The 21,684-nt window shown below is 47.3% G+C and overlaps 1 protein-coding gene across 1 annotated transcript in view; it reads left to right on the top strand.

Annotated features, from left to right (window-relative positions):
* dcc (DCC netrin 1 receptor) overlaps nt 1-21,445 on the top strand; it is a gene marked incomplete at both ends in the record, with an annotated part of 262,383 nt that extends 240,938 nt beyond the window's left edge. Inside the window, 2 exons of the mRNA XM_079234864.1 lie at nt 9,652-9,800; nt 21,356-21,445. Coding sequence (XP_079090990.1) covers nt 9,652-9,800; nt 21,356-21,445 — 239 coding nt within the window. The remainder of the gene's footprint in view (nt 1-9,651; nt 9,801-21,355) is intronic.
* Nucleotides 21,446-21,684: the final 239 nt, after the last annotated feature.

The raw sequence follows: 21,684 nt of genomic DNA, 5'->3' as shown, positions 1-21,684 counted from the left end.
GCCACCAGGGGGCGACTCATCTGGTCAAAAAGAAGGTTGTTTAGAAGTCTGTAGAAGATTACTCTACTTCTCTCTTTGTAAACATGAGTTTATGTCTCAATCTCTAGTTTCAAGTCTCCTTCAACACAGTCTATGGTCTCTTTACTATGTAAGGCGAGGAACGCCCAAGAAAACGTTGATTGAGAGACTTGATATACGCAATATTCAGACATCTCAGTGTCCTCTCAGGAACAGTGTCCTGTCCAGGAAGACTGGGTATGGTATTGTCATGGTAAACATGGTAAACATGGGATTAGTATCAGCCAAGCTCAAGTCCATCTGGTCAAAGGGCAGTTGCCCCAGCTGGAGGATGGCCTTGGAACTACGATGGTACAGATCTCCATGGTGACCAGAAGATGAACACCGCATTGGCATTGTTGATCCCGACTTTTTTATGTCAAAATTCTTCTCAATCTCAATTAATTATTAAACGAGTAAGCCGTGATTGCGGAGAAGCAATTGGCCAATCAGTGCAAGCGATGTGAGAACGAGGCTGCCGTCTTGCACACAGCTAGCGAGCGACGTTCAACAAAAACTAGCAGAACTAACAGAAAAACTGCAGCAAAAATGGCAACAAAAAGTTGGAGGCAAAGCGACTAGTTTGGTTTATGCCAGATTTAGTTAAAATGCGTTTCAATATCTCCTCAGCTTGTTTCCGCCGCACTTACAATGCACCGTTAACTTTGCGAAGACGTGACTCTAGCATCGAACACGGGCGTGTCCTTTTGAATCGCGAGCGATTCTCACGAGAAGAAGTAAAGAGCAGACAAAAGAATGAAGAGCTAAAAACGCTGCTCTCAAATGCCGACTCGAAAACTAAACAAATGAGTTCTTTTATCATCGTTACTTCAGAGTGAGGTGCCGCTCGACTGTGAGCTCTACTGGAGGAATGGAGACCAGACACTCCCTCTCTTTGCTCCACCGTCGGTCTTCCAGGTCTTTAATCTCTCAGCCTGTCCTCTCTCTGATCGCCTGCAGCGGTGTGAGCACAGAACCAATGCTGCCTCCATGCACAGCTCCCTGGACAGTGTGTGTGTGTGTGTGTGTGTGTGTGTGTGTGTGTGTGTGTGCGTTCCTGCTTTCTGTAGGTGTATCACCTGTGTGTGTGTGTGTGTGTGTGTGTGTGTGTGTGTGTGTGTGTGTGTGTGTGTGTGTGTGTGTGTGTGCGTTCCTGCTTTCTGTAGGTGTATCACCTCTGTGTGTGTGTGTGTGTGTGTGTGTGTGTGTGTGTGTGTGTGTGTGTGTGTGTGTGTGTGCATTCCTGCTTTCTGTAGGTGTATCACCTGTGTGTGTGTGTGTGTGTGTGTGCGTGTGTGTGCATTCCTGCTTTCTGTAGGTGTATCACCTGTGTGTGTGTGTGTGTGTGTGTGCGTGTGTGTGCGTTCCTGCTTTCTGTAGGTGTATCACCTGTGTGTGTGTGTGTGTGTGTGTGTGTGTGTGTGTGCGTTCCTGCTTTCTGTAGGTGTATCACCTCTGTGTGTGTGTGTGTGTGTGTGTGTGTGTGTGTGTGTGTGTGTGTGTGTGCGTTCCTGCTTTCTGTAGGTGTATCACCTGTGTGTGTGTGTGTGTGTGTGTGTGTGTGTGTGTGTGTGTGTGTGTGTGTGTGTGTGTGGGTGTATATACTTCCATTATGGTTCTGTTTACACGCCCAGGTGGCCTCAGATTAACATTGATTTTCCGCTCCTGGAAAGCCTTCGCTCAGGAGCAGCGAGCCCAAGGCGACGCTCGGCTCCCAGAGACTCCCCTCCCCCGCCGCTCACCTCGCGACCCGCCTCCCCGACGCAGAGCACTCAGAGCCGGGGTCGAGCTTCCTCCTCCTCCTCCTCCTCCTCTCTTCCAGGAGGAGGAGGAGAGCGATGGTGTCTGATGCTTATGGCTGGCCTTGTTTGTGTGTGTTTATCCGGGCCTGAATGAAAAGAATGAGATGTTTTCACGGCTTAATTGGATTGTTGTGGCGAGAGAGAGAGAGAGAGAGAGAGAGAGAGAGAGAGAGAGAGAGAGAGAGAGAGAGAGAGAGAGAGAGAGAAAGAGAGGGAGAGAGAGAGAGACTTAGTAACGGATGTTACTCCAGTATGTCAGATGGACTGAAGGTTTACCTGACACCAGTCCAACGTACCTGATGTTGGAGCAGGTGTTGAAAGAGTAGAAAGAAAGATGGACTGACATTGTTTGTTTGGGCGGGATTCTTAGCTGATCGTCGTAGCGACTCTCTCTACTGACCAGGGGGCGACTCCTCTGGTTGTATAGAAGTATATGCTTCATGTGTTAAAGCTGCATTCTCTCTCCTGACCACCAGGGGGCAACTCCTCTGGTTGTATAGAAGTCTATGCTTCATGTCTTTAAGCTGCATTCTCTCTCCTGACCACCAGGGGGTGACTCCTCTGGTTGTATAGAAGTCTATGCTTCATGTGTTTAAGCTGCATTCTCTCTCCTGACCACCAGGGGGCGACTCCTCTGGTTGTATAGAAGTATATGCTTCATGTGTTAAAGCTGCATTCTCTCTCCTGACCACCAGGGGGTGACTCCTCTGGTTGTATAGAAGTCTATGCTTCATGTGTTAGAGCTGCATTCTCTCTCCTGACCACCAGGGGTGACTCCTCTGGTTGTATAGAAGTCTATGCTTCATGTGTTAAAGCTGCATTCTCTCTCCTGACCACCAGGGGGCGACTCTTCTGGTTGTATAGAAGTCTATATAAATGACTCTACTTCTCTTGATGTATTCCCTCAGTAAACATAGTAAACATGAGTTTATGTCTCAATCTCTAGTTTCAAGTCTTCTTCAATACAGCATGATGTTCATTTAGTAGATTATGGTCATTTAGTCAAACAGACCATAAAGCAGGGGGCGGGGCTACAAGGTGATTGACAGGTCTCTGCCACTACCACTGCCATATTCGACGTCTCTCCACAGTCTTCCTTCACAGCTCGAGGGACGACTCTTTCTGACCAATCGGTCGTCTGCATTGTTTGGAGTCCAGCCTTTATTATTATTATTATTATTATTATTATTATTATTATTATTATTATTATTATTATTATTATTATTATTATCGTTAAGCTCGCTTGTAACTCTGTCAGAGGTGGAACCATGAGAAGCAACAGCAGCTCAAATCCACAACTTCCCTCCATGGAAAACCTAAAACCGTTCCAGCGAGTCGGTCGTGGAAATGAGGCAGAATAAAGAAGTGGTTGTGTTGCATCATGGGAAATGTAGGATCCAGTATTTTTGGAGCTTGAACCATGAAAGAGATTAAATGTCAGGAAATCTTTTGGGTTATCCGTCTTGTGAGTCCCTTAAATATTGAATTGGTTCTTTTGCAGAGTTTAGCAAAGTTGCAACTCATTAGTTTGATGAGAACCCAGAGCTAACATGGTGTTCAAGATCTTTATGCTCATTTATATTCAAGTGTCCTTCAGCAGAAGTTTGATGAACATTGTGATGATAAAGTGCCACAGTTCATGTTTTGACCCCTGACCTCGGAGTCAAACACTGGATCTGTGTGTTCTCTGCTTCCTTCCTCCAGCCGGCTCCCTCGGTTTATATCAATATTTAAACTGAGACTTTCTCTCGTTAAATGGAGCCTCCAAAGCCCATCTGCAGAGTAAAGTGTGATGGTGGGCAGTTACTCAGCTAAATTGGCCTGAATGTGCGGCTTAATGCTGGAAGCTGTAATGGGATTGTCTGGCTCAATGTCTGATACCCAGAAAAAGACATTGGAGCCACAGCTGGAGGTAAACGCAGAGCAGTGATGGATGCTTCCAGAGTGCACCTCCATCCGGCCTCAGAGGGCACGCCGTATTACCAATGAAGAGCGTTGGGATAGTTAGATATGGTTATGTCCAACATTTGGAGAGAGACAGCGATTTCTTTTAGCGTCATTCTCAAATGGTACACCATTTTATTTTGTGCAATGTTCATTACTCCCAGTTTGTCTTGAGGAGCAGCACTAAAGGGAAGGTCAGACTCACCATTATCACCCCGCACTGTGAATATAGAGCAAAAAACAACATATTGCCCCAGTCAAAAATAAATAATTAAAGCAGGAAAGCGGACATGACTTGAACACAAAGCATCATTATGGGAGAACTCGGTCCGTAAAGACTGAAGCATTGAGCGGAGGAAGCAGGTAAAGCTCATATCAGAGGGTTAGGACCACCTCATGTCACGGGGAGGTGGAGATAAGGGAGGAAAACCATCTTTCAAAAGACTTTGAACCTTCAGGCGTGAAGATGGAGCGGGGGAGGGGGGTCTTTAAATGTTAAAAGATGCTGAAGAGTGGACTGTGACACGTCTCCGGTCTGCAGACTGTTTTCAGTGGAAGCTCTTGTCCTCTTTCTTTCTACCTGGAGAAGAAAGAAGAGGATGAAGGGGATGACACTGATGAAAGGAAATGATGGGGACCAAGACAACATTGTGAGGCAGGAAGTGAAAATAAGTAATATGACTATTATTAGATTAGATTAGATTAGATTATGAGATACTGAATCAGATATTTGGGGAAGTCAAAATTATCCGTCAATCATTCTATCCCAAAGGTAAGAGATATAAGTCTGAATTATGCGATATTGACAACCAGACTTTATAAATCCAGAATATGTTTTAAATTACTCTAATAATCAGGATCAGGAGAGATTATGAGATTAGTAAATTCATATTTTCATTTACTAGCTCATGAAGCCAATTTTGACTTCATTTCTGGACATCATAATCTTGACTTTGAAAGCAAGACAAATGATTTAGTGTCTACTTTGACCTAATAGTGAGTATCTATTGTCCCTGTAGAGGTGGGCTGCTATAGGAGGAATGTGGATGGAGCGTGGTGATTGGTTGTTGATCGGTTGAAATACTTGGAATATTTGTATTTCTTGCAGATTTTGAACAAATTATGAGATAAAGACGCAATTTTGGAAAATACTTTTTAAGCTGCTTTCCAAAAGTTGACTGCACCCTGTCTGACTGCGTACCTGTCTGACTGCGTACCTGTCTGACTGTGTACCTGTCTGACTGCGTACCTGTCTGACTGCGTACCTGTCTGACTGCACCCTGTCTGACTGTGTACCTGTCTGACTGCACCCTGTCTGACTGCGTACCTGTCTGACTGCACCCTGTCTGACTGTGTACCTGTCTGACTGCGTACCTGTCTGACTGCACCCTGTCTGACTGCGTACCTGTCTGACTGCGTACCTGTCTGACTGTGTACCTGTCTGACTGCACCCTGTCTGACTGCGTACCTGTCTGACTGTGTACCTGTCTGACTGCGTACCTGTCTGACTGCGTACCTGTCTGACTGCGTACCTGTCTGACCGGCGGGGATCCAGGGGAACATCAAACAGACACGAGGAGAATGTTTAGAAGCAGCCAGACAAAGAAGCAGCAACCCGGTGTGGAGACGTCTGCTCTCTCTCCTCCAGAGACTGGATGTCTCCTCAAAGACGCGTCTCATCTTAAACTGTATTTACTTCAAACCGTCCTCAGGATCAATAACCCCCCCCCCCTCGCCCCCCCCCCCCCCCCCCCCCCCCCCCCCTATCGCTGCACATCTTTCCATCTTTGCCTTCGACCCAGGAACAGAGACACCGCTGACGTGACCCCCGGCGGGCTTTCACACCTTCACTCTGCTTGTCTGGTAAATATATCCAGCCTCCACCTCTGAGCAGCTGCCCCCCCCCCCCCCCCCCCCCCCCACCCTGGGGGCGAGCCAGCACCGTGAAACTCTCTTTCATGGCGTTCTCCACTGTGGATGTGTAACCTTTGCTTCGTCTCTGTACCGCTGCAGCTCATTTCCACAAAATGTCTTTTTCTGTAGCTCAGCTCGGTCTGGATTCAGTCTGACAGCGGCGTGCTGAGAAGTCATAAAAACACATTTGGTTCTGCTTCATTTTTAAAATGAAGCTGGCAGGGATCTCTACACCACATTTACAGACACTCAGAGTCACACAAGGTCAGAACGACGGAGAGTAAAACAGGCCCAGTGGGACTGACGACACAAAGCAGAGCAGCTCTATTCTGGACGCTGATGCTCCACAACCAGAGGTTTGGATGCATACAAACGGCATGAACTGTTTTTGGCGGTCGACATCTTGAATTGATGCTCTGTTTGACTTTAAATGACCATAACTTACTAAATGAACATCATGCTGTATTGAAGAAGACTTGAAACTAGAGATTGAGACATAAACTCATGTTTACTATGTTTACTGAGGGAATACATCAAGAGAAGTAGAGTCATTTATATAGACTTCTATACAACCAGAGGAGTCGCCCCCTGGTGGCCAGAGAGAGAATGCAGCATTAATACATGAAGCATAGACTTCTATACAACCAGAGGAGTCACCTCCTGGTGGTCAGAAGAGAGAATGCAGCTTTAACACATGAAGCATAGACTTCTATACAACCAGAGGAGTTGGCCCCTGGTGGTCAGGAGAGAGAATGCAGCTTTAACACATGAAGCATATACTTCTATACAACCAGAGGAGTCATCTCCTGGTGGTCAGGAGAGAGAATGCAGCTTTAACACATGAAGCATAGACTTCTATACAACCAGAGGAGTCATCTCCTGGTGGTCAGGAGAGAGAATGCAGCTTTAACACATGAAGCATAGACTTCTATACAACCAGAGGAGTTGGCCTCCCCCTATTCCTACTACAAGCTGCCTGTTAAAACGCCACACATCCTCAAAGGAAAAGTAAGTTGATGGGTACTTCTGGACCAACGTACCTTCTTACAGTGTAAGTATCTCCAGCAAGGCTAAAAGGAGACTCCCTCACTCACTGAACACAGTTTCAAGTTTCTGCAAGTTGATTTTTCTATAAATGAACTGAAGCCGAGACTCTGATCCTTGTTCTTAAGTAAAGACGGAAGTTTAGAAACACAACCTTGTGCAATTACATTTCATATCCAGGTGGAAGTCAGTTGGTCCTTTTCAACTGGATTCTCAGAAACTGTTCTAGTGGCCTCGGACTTTCCAACATCATGCTAGCTGTTCATGCTAGCTGTTTTCTGTTTGGGACGGGACGTTATTTAGTTGTGTCCTCACTAATCAGCAGTGAAGGGACGCATCCGTCTCGCCAGCATCATTTTCACAGATGGGCTCGTGGTTGCCATGAGCAATTTCATTTAATGAACAAAATGTTCCTGGTCTGTGAGTTTTGGAGCATTTTTCCGGGTTCCTGGCTCCGGCACAGGAAGATGACGTCCAAATTCCTAATCCCGCCAACAAAGCTCTGATTGATTGGTCGTTTCTCCAACCAGCCATCAATGAGCTCAACATCCGACCGGCGGAGCCGTCAGACTTTCTCCTTGTCAGACATGTAGACTGACGGGCTTGTAAAGATTCTGTCATTATCTTTTTTAACCATCATGATAAATTGTAGACGAAGAGCGTGATTCTAATCTGATTCACTTTTGATCGGACTGAACCAGGCGGGCCGTGCCCAACGTCTTCCTTCCTCATTCTAAGCTTCTTTTGAGGTTTTTGAGAATGAAGCTTTGACTATCTGTCAATGCAGTTGTGAGCCTCCCGTTGTGTGTGTGTGTGTGTGTGTGTGTGTGTGTGTGTGTGTGTGTGTGTGTGTGTGTGTGTGTGTGTGTTCGGTAGCAAGTGGGAGAGCAGACAATGTGTGACCGCAATGAAAGACTGAAACTGTGAGCACCATCTGGTCGAAAAGCCCAAATCATTCAGATAGTTTTTCAAATGCAATTATTGGTCAACGATTGGATCATTTTACTCACGAATCAGTGGCCTGAGCCCTCCGCTCCTTTCTGTTTCCTACCTCTAGCCAACATTGGATTCTTTTAGCCTGCTGGACAACAGGAGCTCAGGCTGGACCAGTCGATGAAGTCCAAACTACTGCTACTGTTATTATGCTGCTAGTGGAGCAGCTAGAACTCCCCTTTACAAAGTGTGTTCTTTAAGCTAAACCTGACTGATTACCCTGCTGTGAACACTGTCTTCTGTAGTTCCTCCCTCTGGGGCCAATGATCCACCTTTATTTTGAAACTCCTACTTTGTTGCCCTGGAAATAACGGTGTTTTATTTTCTCAAGTTCCACTTTCCTCATGGAAAGTCCCAGACTCTCCCATTGCATGTTTTTCCTGCCACCTTTATCTCCAGGGGTTTATTTTACTTGAGCTGTTTCCAAGTTATACATTGAATGAAACTGAATCTGTTCAATCCCTTCCATTGTCCTACATCCACACTAGTTCTGATATACTGCTATCAAAACATTGAGTATAGTTCATAGTGCGGACAAATCAAACCCTAACACGACCACCAAATGCTTTTAACCTTAACCGAGTACTTTATGTTCCTCCCCAAGAGGAGGCAGGTCAGGCATCACTGTTGGGGAATGTATATTCTGTGTTTATTGAAAATGGATTTGAAGTTGTTGTTTCTTTGGCGTGAAGACTGTTGTGTTCTCTGGAGGGATGGAGGCTGTTGCAGGTGTTTGGTTTCTCAGGGAGAGACGATGGATGTTTATTGATCAGGAAGTGAAGGAGTTGGGTGCAGGAAGAGGCGAGTGGAGCATTGTGGGTAGCAGAAGCCCGGGGGGGTGTTCAGACATCAGGAGGTGTTCAGGGAATCGGAGGAGAGGGAGAAGAAAAAAATACAGTTTTGTCTCCTATTGTTCCTCTTCCGTGTTGTTTCTCTTTCCTTCGTCTACTTCGTACAAAAGCTTCCTCTCATCTGAATTCCTGAATGCTACAGTGGAGACAAGGCAGTGGAATGCATTCATTGATTTATGCTCTTGTTCCTTCGTCTGTTTGTAACAGCGTGGATGTGTGTTCTCCTCTGTCGGGTCAATTCGTTCCTCTGTTGGTTGCTTGTTGTTTAGTGGAGAAGATGGATCCAGCATCAGTGTGCATTGTTCCTTAAAGCAGGTGTGCATCTCAGAGGTCGCCGACACACTGTGGACACTTTGATGAGACGTGTGGTATAAACATCTGTGAGTTCAAGAAAGTGTATAAATAAAGCATGATTGCAGACTATATGGCGTGACAGCTAATCTTGTTGTAATGTGCATGGCTGGATTCTTCTTTCTCTCTTGTTGCTGTAAATAGTAGTTAATTAACTGTAGTTAACAAACCATCTCATTCTACTGCATCGTCATGTCATATCCAAATAGAGTTGTGTTCTTATTGTAAAGACGTGTTTCTGATGAACATTGAAATATGAAATGACTCGATGATGAACGGACCAATGGATGCTAACTGAACAAGTGGCTCAGGCCTCAGGTCAATGGTCCACTTAGTGCATGTGCACTGGTCATTTAGATGAGTCAATATGTGTTGTCAGATCAGACTGTTCCATCCAACTCGTTAAGAGTGAAGCTCACCACGTGTGCTTCTTCAAACGGCCACTTGAGGCTCCAACACAAAGACCCCGTGTTAAAAAGCCCGGGACAAACACCATGTGGTCTCTGTGGCTCGTGAGCTCACTTGCAAATCCATTACATTCAAGTTTGATTAGTTTTTGTTAGAAGTTCTCTTCCATTGAACCAGAAGCGTTTACCAAAACAAAGCAAGCTGTCAATCGATGAGCAGCAGATGACGGTCTGGTCTGGACTGTCTGTGCAGGGCTGCTAACCAGGGGTCTCTCTGTCCTCCCCCAGGCGCCAGCCTCCCGAAGCCCCAGGTGAAGACGGCCTCTCTGGGCCAGGCCGGGAAGGCCCGCTCCCCTCTGCTGCCCGTCTCCGTCCCCACGGCGCCGGACCTACCGGAGGAGGGAGGAGCCAAACCGGCGGAGGATTCGGCCGCCAACGTAAGTCTGAGAATGTTGTTTAGTTCGATGCCCACAGGTCCATGCTCACTGCTGACTGTCTAGTTTGTAGAGGTCAGAGGCTTTTGATGGACTGATACAAATACCAAAAGTAGAAGCGATTGGAGCTAACTAGTGAATGAAAACTAGTCTTCCCTCTCACGGTAAACGTAGAGGAGCTAAAGTAGGAAGCCTCTAAAGTTGTTTTCTCCCACTGAAGCAAAGTAGCAGAGCATCACATCTACCTGTCACTAAAGGACATTATCTTGTTGTATTTTCTCTTGTTATGTTTTGTTCATGAACAGTGGATGCTCATACTCTCAGTCATCTAGTCTAAGAAGATGTTCTCTAGATGGGACAACGTACAGTATGTAAAGGCAGCATATCTGTCTTTGATGATCTTCTTCTGATCAAACTCTGACATCATCGTTACTGCTGCTCCTCTGTCCTCAATGCATTGTGGTTTCATACTTCCATGAGGTCAGCAGACTAATCCAATCACCTGCCAGGTGTAACGTACATATTTCTGTCTCGATATCTTCAGTCCATGGACCACAGACAGTTCATCAGCCTCTGAGGAGCCGACTGTATTCACATCTGTAGAGCAGCAGAAGTAGAACTGACATCATAAAGAATAGAATGACAATCAGGAGAGAAAGAACGGTGGAGGAAGTGAGAGAGGAAGAGGAAGGAAGGTACACACACACACACACACACACCTGCTCAGCTTGTCTCTACACCTGTTTCCTCCCCTCAGTGTGCTGGTGGCCTTTCAGCTGGAGAATACAACAGTTCATTTGTGACTGAGGAGAGGAAGAGGAAGAGGAAAGAAACGGAGGAGGCAGAAGAAGAGGGAGAAGAAGAGGAGAAGAGTCGTAAAGGATTATGAAGGAAAAGGAGGAGAGGGAAATAAATCGGGGGTGAGAGGATGGGTGTAGAAGAAAGGAGGACGATAAGGCGGAGAGGAAGAGAGGGAGAAGAGGAGGAAGAGGATAAAGGGCAGGAGAGGAAAGGTTAAGAAGGAAAGCATGCAGGAGGAAGAGGAGGAATGGAAATGGGGGAGGAAGAGGAGGAGAGGAAGGAGGCGGAGCCAGAGGATGACAAGCAGCAAGATGAACGGCAGAACACGATGAGGAGGGACGCCGGACGTCAGGGCTTGTTACATATTCATACGGGACGGGACGAGGCATCGCCACGGCAACGAGAAGAGAGCAGAGGACCGAGGAGGAAAAGAGAGAAGAAGAGAAGAGAGGGAGGGAGGGAGGGAGGGAGGAGGAGAGGGAGAAGGAGACACAGAAACACAGGGAGGAGAGAAAGAAGAAAGACAGAGAGGAAAGGAAAGGAGGCAAAACAAGGAGAGGTGAGGTGTGCAAGGGAGAAAGGGAGAAGGGGGAGGTAGAGGAGCAAGGAGGCGTTGCCGTAGCAACAGGAACAGATGGAAGGATGCTTCAGGAGGAAGAAGGATGGAGGCGAAGAGCAGGAAAGAAATGAGACAACGAGACGGGGTCAAAGGTCAACAGGTCTTCCTCTTCATCTGCGCTTCTATCTCTGTAATTGATCTAGTCTCTTCAGCCCTCTGGCATATCACACACACACACACACACACACACACACACACACACACACACACACACAGCTACTTAATAAACTGTGTCACACAGAGTGAGTGATGTAACACAACGGTGCTTTTATTATGTTGTTACATCAGTGACACATAATCAAGGAGCTCAGTGTGTGTGTGTGTGTGTGTGTGTGTGTGTGTGTGTGTGTGTGTGTGTGTGGCTCAGTTCTGATTCCTTACCATTACGACTCTGGATCTATTCGTTGCCCCAGGTTTAATACTTCCTGAGAACTCAGAACTTGACCTTTGTCTCGTTGAGAACAGGTGAGATAATAATGGCCGCCTCTCACAACCTGTCCACCACTTGGCCTCAGACACCTCCACCTGTCTCAATCCTCTGACTATAAATGACAAACGCTCCATGATGAAACTTAAAGAAACCTCCATGACGTTCACGCCCTACACCTTGTTTACACGTTTCCTTCTAGCACACATTCAGAATGAGATGTGATGCAGAAGCAGGTGTCCAGTCTCGAGTTCTTGGTCATGTTGACCTGCAGACCAGCCCTGTAGCTGAAGTGATGCTGCGTTCACAGCAAAAGAGTTGTGAATTATTAGCGCGAGTAGATTACATATAAAGTCAATGCACAGACGTGAATGAGGCGAAAAAGCTAACGCTTTTTACTGGAGTTGAAATATTTTAATTCTGCCGAAAAATTTGCCCGACACTGAGTTGCGCCAATCAGCGTTGAGAAGCTCCGCCCTCGTCACCGCCGTCCTGCCGTTACTGAATCAAACTGCTGGTCCTGAAGGAGCGCTGGAAGCTACAGATAATATTATGAACCCGGACTTGGGGGCGTTTGATGTTCCCACATTTGTGGGACTTCCTCAACCAGTATAAAGCAGAACTAGTGGTTATTTACATGGCGGATGGTGGAAACGGTAACTGTTTTTTTAACCACGTAAAGTGGAGCGAGTAAAGTCAGGAGGAGAAGCCTTTCGGTGTGAACGCAGCACGAGACCTCGTCAAACAAACAGCTCCTCATGTGCAGCGTTTCAGTGCCGGTCCATTTGAAGAACGCATTTGGAGTACGGAGAACCTCGGGACACTTCTGCTGGTGGATTATAGCGGAGCGTGATCCGGTTCAGCCGGCTACAGAGATACAGGAACACGGATCATCGCCTGCCGTGTTCATGCCACCGGTGAAGCGTTTACCACCTGGATGAAGCGTTTACCACCTAGATGAAGCGTTTACCCCCTCTGAAGCGTTTACCCCCTGTGAAGTGTTTACCACCTAGATGAAGCGTTTACCCCCTCTGTGAAGCGTTTACCACCTGGATGAAGCGTTTACCCCCTCTGTGAAGCGTTTACCACCTGGATGAAGCGTCTACCCCCTCTGTGAAGCGTTTACCCCCTCTGTGAAGCGTTTACCACCTAGATGAAGCGTTTACCCCCTCTGTGAAGCGTTTACCACCTAGATGAAGCGTTTACCCCCTCTGTGAAGCGTTTACCACCTGGATGAAGCGTTTACCCCCTCTGTGAAGCGTTTACCACCTAGATGAAGCGTTTACCACCTGGATGAAGCGTTTACCACCTCAATGAAGCGTTTACCCCCTCTGTGAAGCGTTTACCACCTGGATGAAGCGTTTACCACCTGGATGAAGCGTTTACCCCCTCTGTGAAGCGTTTACCACCTAGATGAAGTATTTACCCCCTCTGTGAAGCGTTTACCCCCTCTGTGAAGCGTTTACCACCTAGATGAAGCGTTTACCACCTGGATGAAGCGTTTACCACCTCAATGAAGCGTTTACCCCCTCTGTGAAGCGTTTACCACCTGGATGAAGCGTTTACCACCTGGATGAAGCGTTTACCCCCTCTGTGAAGCGTTTACCACCTAGATGAAGTATTTACCCCCTCTGTGAAGCGTTTACCCCCTCTGTGAAGCGTTTACCACCTCAATGAAGCGTTTACCCCCTCTGTGAAGCGTTTACCACCTGGATGAAGCGTTTACCACCTGGATGAAGCGTTTACCCCCTCTGTGAAGCGTTTACCACCTAGATGAAGTATTTACCCCCTCTGTGAAGCGTTTACCCCCTCTGTGAAGCGTTTACCACCTAGATGAAGCGTTTACCCCCTCTGTGAAGCGTTTACCACCTGGATGAAGCGTTTACCCCCTCTGTGAAGCGTTTACCACCTGGATGAAGCGTTTACCACCTGGATGAAGCGTTTACCCCCTCTGTGAAGCGTTTACCACCTAGATGAAGTATTTACCCCCTCTGTGAAGCGTTTACCCCCTCTGTGAAGCGTTTACCACCTAGATGAAGCGTTTACCCCCTCTGTGAAGCGTTTACCACCTGGATGAAGCGTTTACCCCCTCTGTGAAGCGTTTACCACCTAGATGAAGCGTTTACCCCCTCTGTGAAGCGTTTACCACCTAGATGAAGCGTTTACCACCTGGATGAAGCGTTTACTCCCTCTGTGAAGCGTTTACCCCCTCAATAAAGTGTTTACCCCCTCTGTGAAGCGTTTACCCCCTCAATGAAGTGTTTACCCCCTCGGTGAAGCATTTACCACCTGGATGAAGCGTTTCCCACCTGGATGAAGCGTTTCCCACCTGGATGAAGCATTTACCCCCTCTGTGAAGCGTTTACCACCTCAATGAAGCGTTTACCCCCTCGGTGAAGCGTTTACCCCCTCTGTGAAGCGTTTACCACCTCTGTGAAGCGTTTACCACCTCAATGAAGCGTTTACCACCTCAATGAAGCGTTTACCCCCTCGGTGAAGCGTTTACCACCTCGGTGAAGCGTTTCCCACCTGGATGAAGCGTTTCCCACCTGGATGGAGCGTTTACCACCTGGATGAAGCGTTTACCACCTCGGTGAAGCGTTTCCCACCTGGATGAAGCGTTTACCACCTCAATGAAGCGTTTACCACCTCAATGAAGTGTTTACCCCCTCTGTGAAGCGTTTACCCCCTCAATGAAGTGTTTACCCCCTCGGTGAAGCATTTACCACCTGGGTGAAGCGTTTACCACCTGGATGAAGCGTTTCCCACCTGGATGAAGCATTTACCCCCTCGGTGAAGCGTTTACCCCCTCTGTGAAGCGTTTACCACCTCTGTGAAGCGTTTACCACCTCAATGAAGCGTTTACCCCCTCGGTGAAGCGTTTACCACCGCAGTGAAGCGTTTCCCTCCTGGATGAAGCGTTTACCACCTGGGTGAAGCGTTTACCACCTGGATGAAGCGTTTCCCACCTGGATGAAGCGTTTACCACCTGGGTGAAGCGTTTACCACCTCGGTGAAGCGTTTACCAGCTGGATGAAGCGTTTCCCACCTGGATGAAGCGTTTACCACCTCGGTGAAGCGTTCACCACCTCGGTGAAGCGTTTACCACCTGGGTGAAGCGTTTACCACCTGGATGAAGCGTTTACCACCTGGATGAAGCGTTTACCACCTCGGTGAAGCGTTCACCACCTCGGTGAAGCGTTTACCACCTCGGTGAAGCGTTTACCACCTGGATGAAGCGTTTACCCCCTCTGTGAAGCGTTTACCACCTCAATGAAGCGTTTACCCCCTCGGTGAAGCGTGTACCACCTGGGTGAAGCGTTTCCCACCTGGGTGAAGCGTTTACCACCTGGGTGAAGCGTTTACCACCTCGGTGAAGCGTTTACCACCTCGGTGAAGCGTTTACCACCTCGGTGAAGCGTTCACCACCTCGGTGAAGCATTTACCACCTCGGTGAAGCGTTTACCACCTGGATGAAGCGTTTACCCCCTCTGTGAAGCGTTTACCACCTCAATGAAGCGTTTACCCCCTCGGTGAAGCGTTTACCACCTGGGTGAAGCGTTTCCCACCTGGATGAAGCGTTTACCACCTCGGTGAAGCGTTTACCACCTCGGTGAAGCGTTTACCACCTCGGTGAAGCGTTCACCACCTCGGTGAAGCGTTTACCACCTCGGTGAAGCGTTCACCACCTAGATGAAGCGTTTACCCCCTCTGTGAAGCGTTTACCACCTGGATGAAGCGTTTACCCCCTCTGTGAAGCGTTTACCACCTAGATGAAGCGTTTACCCCCTCTGTGAAGCGTTTACCACCTGGATGAAGCGTTTACCACCTGGATGAAGCGTTTACCCCCTCTGTGAAGCGTTTACCACCTAGATGAAGTATTTACCCCCTCTGTGAAGCGTTTACCCCCTCTGTGAAGCGTTTACCACCTAGATGAAGCGTTTACCCCCTCTGTGAAGCGTTTACCACCTGGATGAAGCGTTTACCCCCTCTGTGAAGCGTTTACCACCTAGATGAAGCGTTTACCCCCTCTGTGAAGCGTTTACCACCTAGATGAAGCGTTTACCACCTGGATGAAGCGTTTACTCCCTCTGTGAAGCGTTTACCCCCTCAATAAAGTGTTTACCCCCTCTGTGAAGCGTTTACCCCCTCTGTGAAGCGTTTACCACCTAGATGAAGCGTTTACCCCCTCTGTGAAGCGTTTACCACCTGGATGAAGCGTTTACCCCCTCGGTGAAGCATTTACCACCTGGATGAAGCGTTTCCCACCTGGATGAAGCGTTTCCCACCTGGATGAAGCATTTACCCCCTCTGTGAAGCGTTTACCACCTCAATGAAGCGTTTACCCCCTCGGTGAAGCGTTTACCCCCTCTGTGAAGCGTTTACCACCTCTGTGAAGCGTTTACCACCTCAATGAAGCGTTTACCACCTCAATGAAGCGTTTACCCCCTCGGTGAAGCGTTTACCACCTCGGTGAAGCGTTTCCCACCTGGATGAAGCGTTTCCCACCTGGATGGAGCGTTTACCACCTGGATGAAGCGTTTACCACCTCGGTGAAGCGTTTCCCACCTGGATGAAGCGTTTACCACCTCAATGAAGCGTTTACCACCTCAATGAAGTGTTTACCCCCTCTGTGAAGCGTTTACCCCCTCAATGAAGTGTTTACCCCCTCGGTGAAGCATTTACCACCTGGGTGAAGCGTTTACCACCTGGATGAAGCGTTTCCCACCTGGATGAAGCATTTACCCCCTCGGTGAAGCGTTTACCCCCTCTGTGAAGCGTTTACCACCTCTGTGAAGCGTTTACCACCTCAATGAAGCGTTTACCCCCTCGGTGAAGCGTTTACCACCGCAGTGAAGCGTTTCCCTCCTGGATGAAGCGTTTACCACCTGGGTGAAGCGTTTACCACCTGGATGAAGCGTTTCCCACCTGGATGAAGCGTTTACCACCTGGGTGAAGCGTTTACCACCTCGGTGAAGCGTTTACCAGCTGGATGAAGCGTTTCCCACCTGGATGAAGCGTTTACCACCTCGGTGAAGCGTTCACCACCTCGGTGAAGCGTTTACCACCTGGGTGAAGCGTTTACCACCTGGATGAAGCGTTTACCACCTGGATGAAGCGTTTACCACCTCGGTGAAGCGTTCACCACCTCGGTGAAGCGTTTACCACCTCGGTGAAGCGTTTACCACCTGGATGAAGCGTTTACCCCCTCTGTGAAGCGTTTACCACCTCAATGAAGCGTTTACCCCCTCGGTGAAGCGTGTACCACCTGGGTGAAGCGTTTCCCACCTGGGTGAAGCGTTTACCACCTGGGTGAAGCGTTTACCACCTCGGTGAAGCGTTTACCACCTCGGTGAAGCGTTTACCACCTCGGTGAAGCGTTCACCACCTCGGTGAAGCGTTTACCACCTCGGTGAAGCGTTTACCACCTGGATGAAGCGTTTACCCCCTCTGTGAAGCGTTTACCACCTCAATGAAGCGTTTACCCCCTCGGTGAAGCGTTTACCACCTCGGTGAAGCGTTTACCACCTGGGTGAAGCGTTTCCCACCTGGATGAAGCGTTTACCACCTCGGTGAAGCGTTTACCACCTCGGTGAAGCGTTTACCACCTCGGTGAAGCGTTCACCACCTCGGTGAAGCGTTTACCACCTCGGTGAAGCGTTCACCACCTCGGTGAAGCGTTTACCACCTGGATGAAGCGTTTACCACCTGGGTTAAACTCGGCTGCTGCGGGTCAACACATGAGATCTGGAGGTCGCTGGAGTTTTATACGCAGTTATGATTTTAGCAGAAGCCCTTTTGTCCGGCGGAAGATGGAGAATAGCTGGCGGCGCTTCTAGATGAGCTATCATATCAGCCTCACTCAGAGTGAAAGAAGGAGGTCAAAGGTCACTAACGCTCAGATACAGGACCAGGTGAGTGCTTTGGCTCCGTGTGATAGGATAGCTTTCCTCGTCTGTCTCAAGACAACCAGACGCTTTCAAAGACTTTACACAAACATTCCTTACATGCTAATAAGAACTACAACATGTGCACAGTATGTACAGACAGCAACACCAGCCATAGATGAATGATCAAGAGATGAAATGACCTCAGAAGGACGAAAGGGTACAATAGACGATATCGGAAAATAATAGAAGAGAAGAGCGTCACAAAGTGAAATATCTTTGGATATTCACCCACATTTGTGACGCAGCACTGGAGACCATACTGTGTGTATTATGTTCACATTTTCCCAGATTTGGTAGGCGTTCCAAAGAATATGTTGCCACCAATTTGTTCTTTCTAAGTAAAAACAAAACAAAGAGGAGAGTGCTTTCAATGCATTACCAGTTGAAACGGTTTGGACGTGATCACCTGTTGGATGTGAACTGGTCTGCTGGCTGCTGGTGGAGTCAGGAGGTCTGGGAACTGGTGCTGTGTCCTGATTGGTCCACACTGACGCTCTAAATGGGCGGCGATATAAAAATCTATAAGTGACAGGCGGTTCAGTTGCCCTGAGGCAGAAAGTGGTCGAAACTGATCCATCATGACTGTGGCCCCGTTTCAGCTTTTAACCCGACAGACAGACTGACATTGATGTTTTCATCCAGCACATATGCGTCATTTATAAATAGATGGAGGCCAGAGGAGGATGAACATTTTCAACTGCTGTGAGGTCTACCCTCCATACACCACACGCAAAGATTATTACTCAGTTTATGATCAATAATTTACATTTCATGATCTAGAAAACACAAAATGCACACATCCAAACATGCCCAGCGTAGTTTAACTTCATCAAGATGGAGTCGGAGGTTGTTGAGGTTGAATATGATCTTTCAGACGCACCAACCCAGACCTCCTCCCTACGCATCACTTATTTATAATAATCCATCACAACGCTCAATGCAGAGTTGTTGGATGGGAATAAGGTCGGATAAAAACACAAAATCTGTATTTTTCTTTTTCGGCAACAGTTTAATAGGCGACTTTCTGTGTGATGAAAGACTTTCCCACTGACTGCGAATAGAGAATATTGAATATATTTATTTGTTTCCAACTGCAAAGACAAACTCTGCATGAAGGCCACGCTCAATCGAACACACTGAGTGTGTGTGTGTGTGTGTGTGTGTGTGTGTGTGTGTGTGTGTGTGTGTGTGTGTGTGTGTGTGTGTGTGTGTGTGGCGAGCGGTTATCTAACTATGACGGGGAACAGTTTGTGAATATTGTGCTATTCTCCGGGTTTCCTGAACTTTTCATCTCGATCATTGGTTGTGATTTCGACGTCCTTTCCTCTCCAGCCGCTGGTTCCAGTTCAGTTCAACTCCTGATAGACGATCCATCACAGTCAACTCAAAGTCACCTTTTATTTTATTCAGTTGTAAGTACGGATTTAAAAAGCCGGGCCACAATAAGTGAAGTCTGGCAGAAGCAGACATGACGGTCATTGTGATGGATGAGGTTCTAGAGATCTGAGTTTAAAGCCAACGAGTCGGTGAATGAAGGAGAAACATAAGAACATACTTTACGATACAGGAGTAAAGTTGTATCTAAAGAACGAATGACCTGGTAATAAATGAATGGTTAGTTAATTAGGGCTCCTGAATAACTCCTTGTAGGGGCCATATACTAGCAGGGTTCTTACAGTCATGGAAAACCTGGAAGAGTCATGGAGTTTAAAATGGTTATTTCCAGGCCTGGAAAGGTCCTTGATAAAATTAAAATCCCCAAAGTTCAGTAAAAGTCATGTAAATGTGTTATATTCATGTGTTCATGTAAATGTGTTATATTCATGTGTTCATGTCGTTCATTTACGCTGAGTTTGAAATAATGAATATGCTTTTAAAAGAAAGACTCAAAATATAAGCAGGCATACATACAGGCATCTATATAAATGTGTATTATTTTAATCAAACTATTGTCTCATTCATTTGTGTCATTTAAGGTTTACTGTATGCTTTGTGTTCTCATTCATAGTTTAAATACTACATTTACTCACTTTTTACTGTTTACACCCAGATTTCACTAAATGTTTGTAATGGACATTTGGTTTAAAGTCATGGAAACCATTGGTCAGAATGTGTCTGAACCCTGAATGCTAGTGTACAGACAGAGGATACACACCAGGTACTGCAAGACCCCTGATACGTATGAATACTACTGATCGGTATTGGTACTGGTCGGTTTGGGGCATGCTGGGTATCAATCTTTGCATAATTTTCCACTTAAGACGTGTGACGAAATGAAGTTAATCAACGTTGTGGTTCCCGAGATCCTTTAGGAAACGTCACTTGACTCATTCTTCTCCCTTTCCTGTCCGATAATGGCCGCCGCGGGCTGTCAGACGCTACGGGTGTTTCAGTTTAACCAGTGACGTGTTTACTGGCGACTCGGGGCGGTTTACTTACGTACAGTTGTCGTGGTTAATAAACACAGTTGCGTGTCACGGGGACACCGACATGTTCTGTCGTGTCCGCAGCGTTCGGCTGAGTCACCAGTTAACACGGCCGCTCGTTAAAATGAAACACCGGAGGCGTCTGAGCTGCAAGCTATGAAACGTGTTGACTAGCTAGGATGTTCAGAAACATTTCAACTCAATGAAGTCACACCTCTGAGTCTGTGTACAGCAGTACTGTCTCTACAGTAGTATTCTCACAAGTACCAGGAGTATTAGTACCTGGTGTGTACCCTCTGTCTCTATAATAGTATTAGTAGTATTCATAAGTATCAGGAGTATATTAGTACCTGGTGTGTACCCTCTGTCTCTACAGTAGTATCAGTAGTACTCTCACTAGTATCAGTAGTATATTAGTACCTGGTGTGTACCCTCTGTCCCTACAATAGTATCAGTAGTACTCTCACTAGTATTGTCTACAATAATGTTCAGGGTTCATACACATTCTGACCAATGGATTTCCATGACTTTTCCAATGGATTTCACTAAATGTTTGGTCATGAAAATTTGGTTTAAAGTCATGGAAATCCATTGGCCAACATGTGTATGAACCCTGACTAGATACTGATGACGATCCTCCAATGGCAGTGGCTGTCGTCAGAGTGAACTGTGGGGGTCACGGGGTCGACAGTCAGCGCTTGTATCATGACGGACAGGTGGAGAAGCTTCCACATGGCTCGGTTGAACCAAAACGTGTCAACAAGAGCAGGAAAAACCTGCAGGATGAGCCTTCGTCACAATTGACCGAATCAGTCAGATTATTTTCTGGGTTAACGATTAATCAACAACAAATACATGTTGCTTTTTTAAGCGTTATTATGAATCAAGACAAGGTTTTTGAGATAATAGCTTGAAAATGCTGCTCTCTTGTGCTGCTCTGGGACGCAACAAAACCAAGCGGGTCGTCTTCTAATCGGCAGTACGATCCTGGACTCCACTAGTCCATGTCCAAGTCCATGTGGCCTTGACAAGACACTTCACCCAAAATTGCTCCCAAATGCTGTACATTTGGTGGACGGATGGGTATGAATATTAAGATAGTTCTGATGAATTACATGGTAGCTCCTCCCATCAATGTATGAACAGCTGTAAATGGGTGAATGTGACATGTAGCGTTAAAGATCTTTGAGTGGTCGAGAAACTAGAAAAGATCTATACGAGTACAGTCCATTTACCATTTTAATAAAGTAATTGAAAACCACCCGGATACCCAGGAGGTTCTTTGCATTGCTCGCGGTGGCATAACCCGCTCTCTGGTTGTGTTTCCTCTCCAGGTGTACGAGCAGGACGACCTGTCGGAGCAGATGGCCAGTCTGGAAGGGCTGATGAAGCAGCTCAACGCCATCACCGGCTCCGCCTTCTAACCCGAGAGCCCGCCCCCAGCCCCACCCCCAGCCGTGGACCCGTCTGGAACCCTTCTTCAAGCCTGGACGCCACCCGCCTACACTGAGGGTGATCTGGGTTTGAAGAGGAATCAAACCCCTGGGCTGGGTGGAGTTTGGTTTCTGCTGGTCACGGGCTGGTGTCTACTGTTTGGGACGAGGAAAGAATCGAAGGGAATCGAACACACGGCAGCGGCATCGACTTACAAGAACAGAGGATG

The sequence above is a fragment of the Taurulus bubalis genome, assembly GCF_910589615.1.
Source record: "Taurulus bubalis genome assembly, chromosome: 19".
Classification (NCBI taxonomy): Eukaryota; Metazoa; Chordata; class Actinopteri; order Perciformes; family Cottidae; genus Taurulus; species Taurulus bubalis.
The sequence above is the reverse complement of the archived record's forward strand: the minus strand, read 5'-3'. Positions and strand labels throughout refer to the sequence as shown.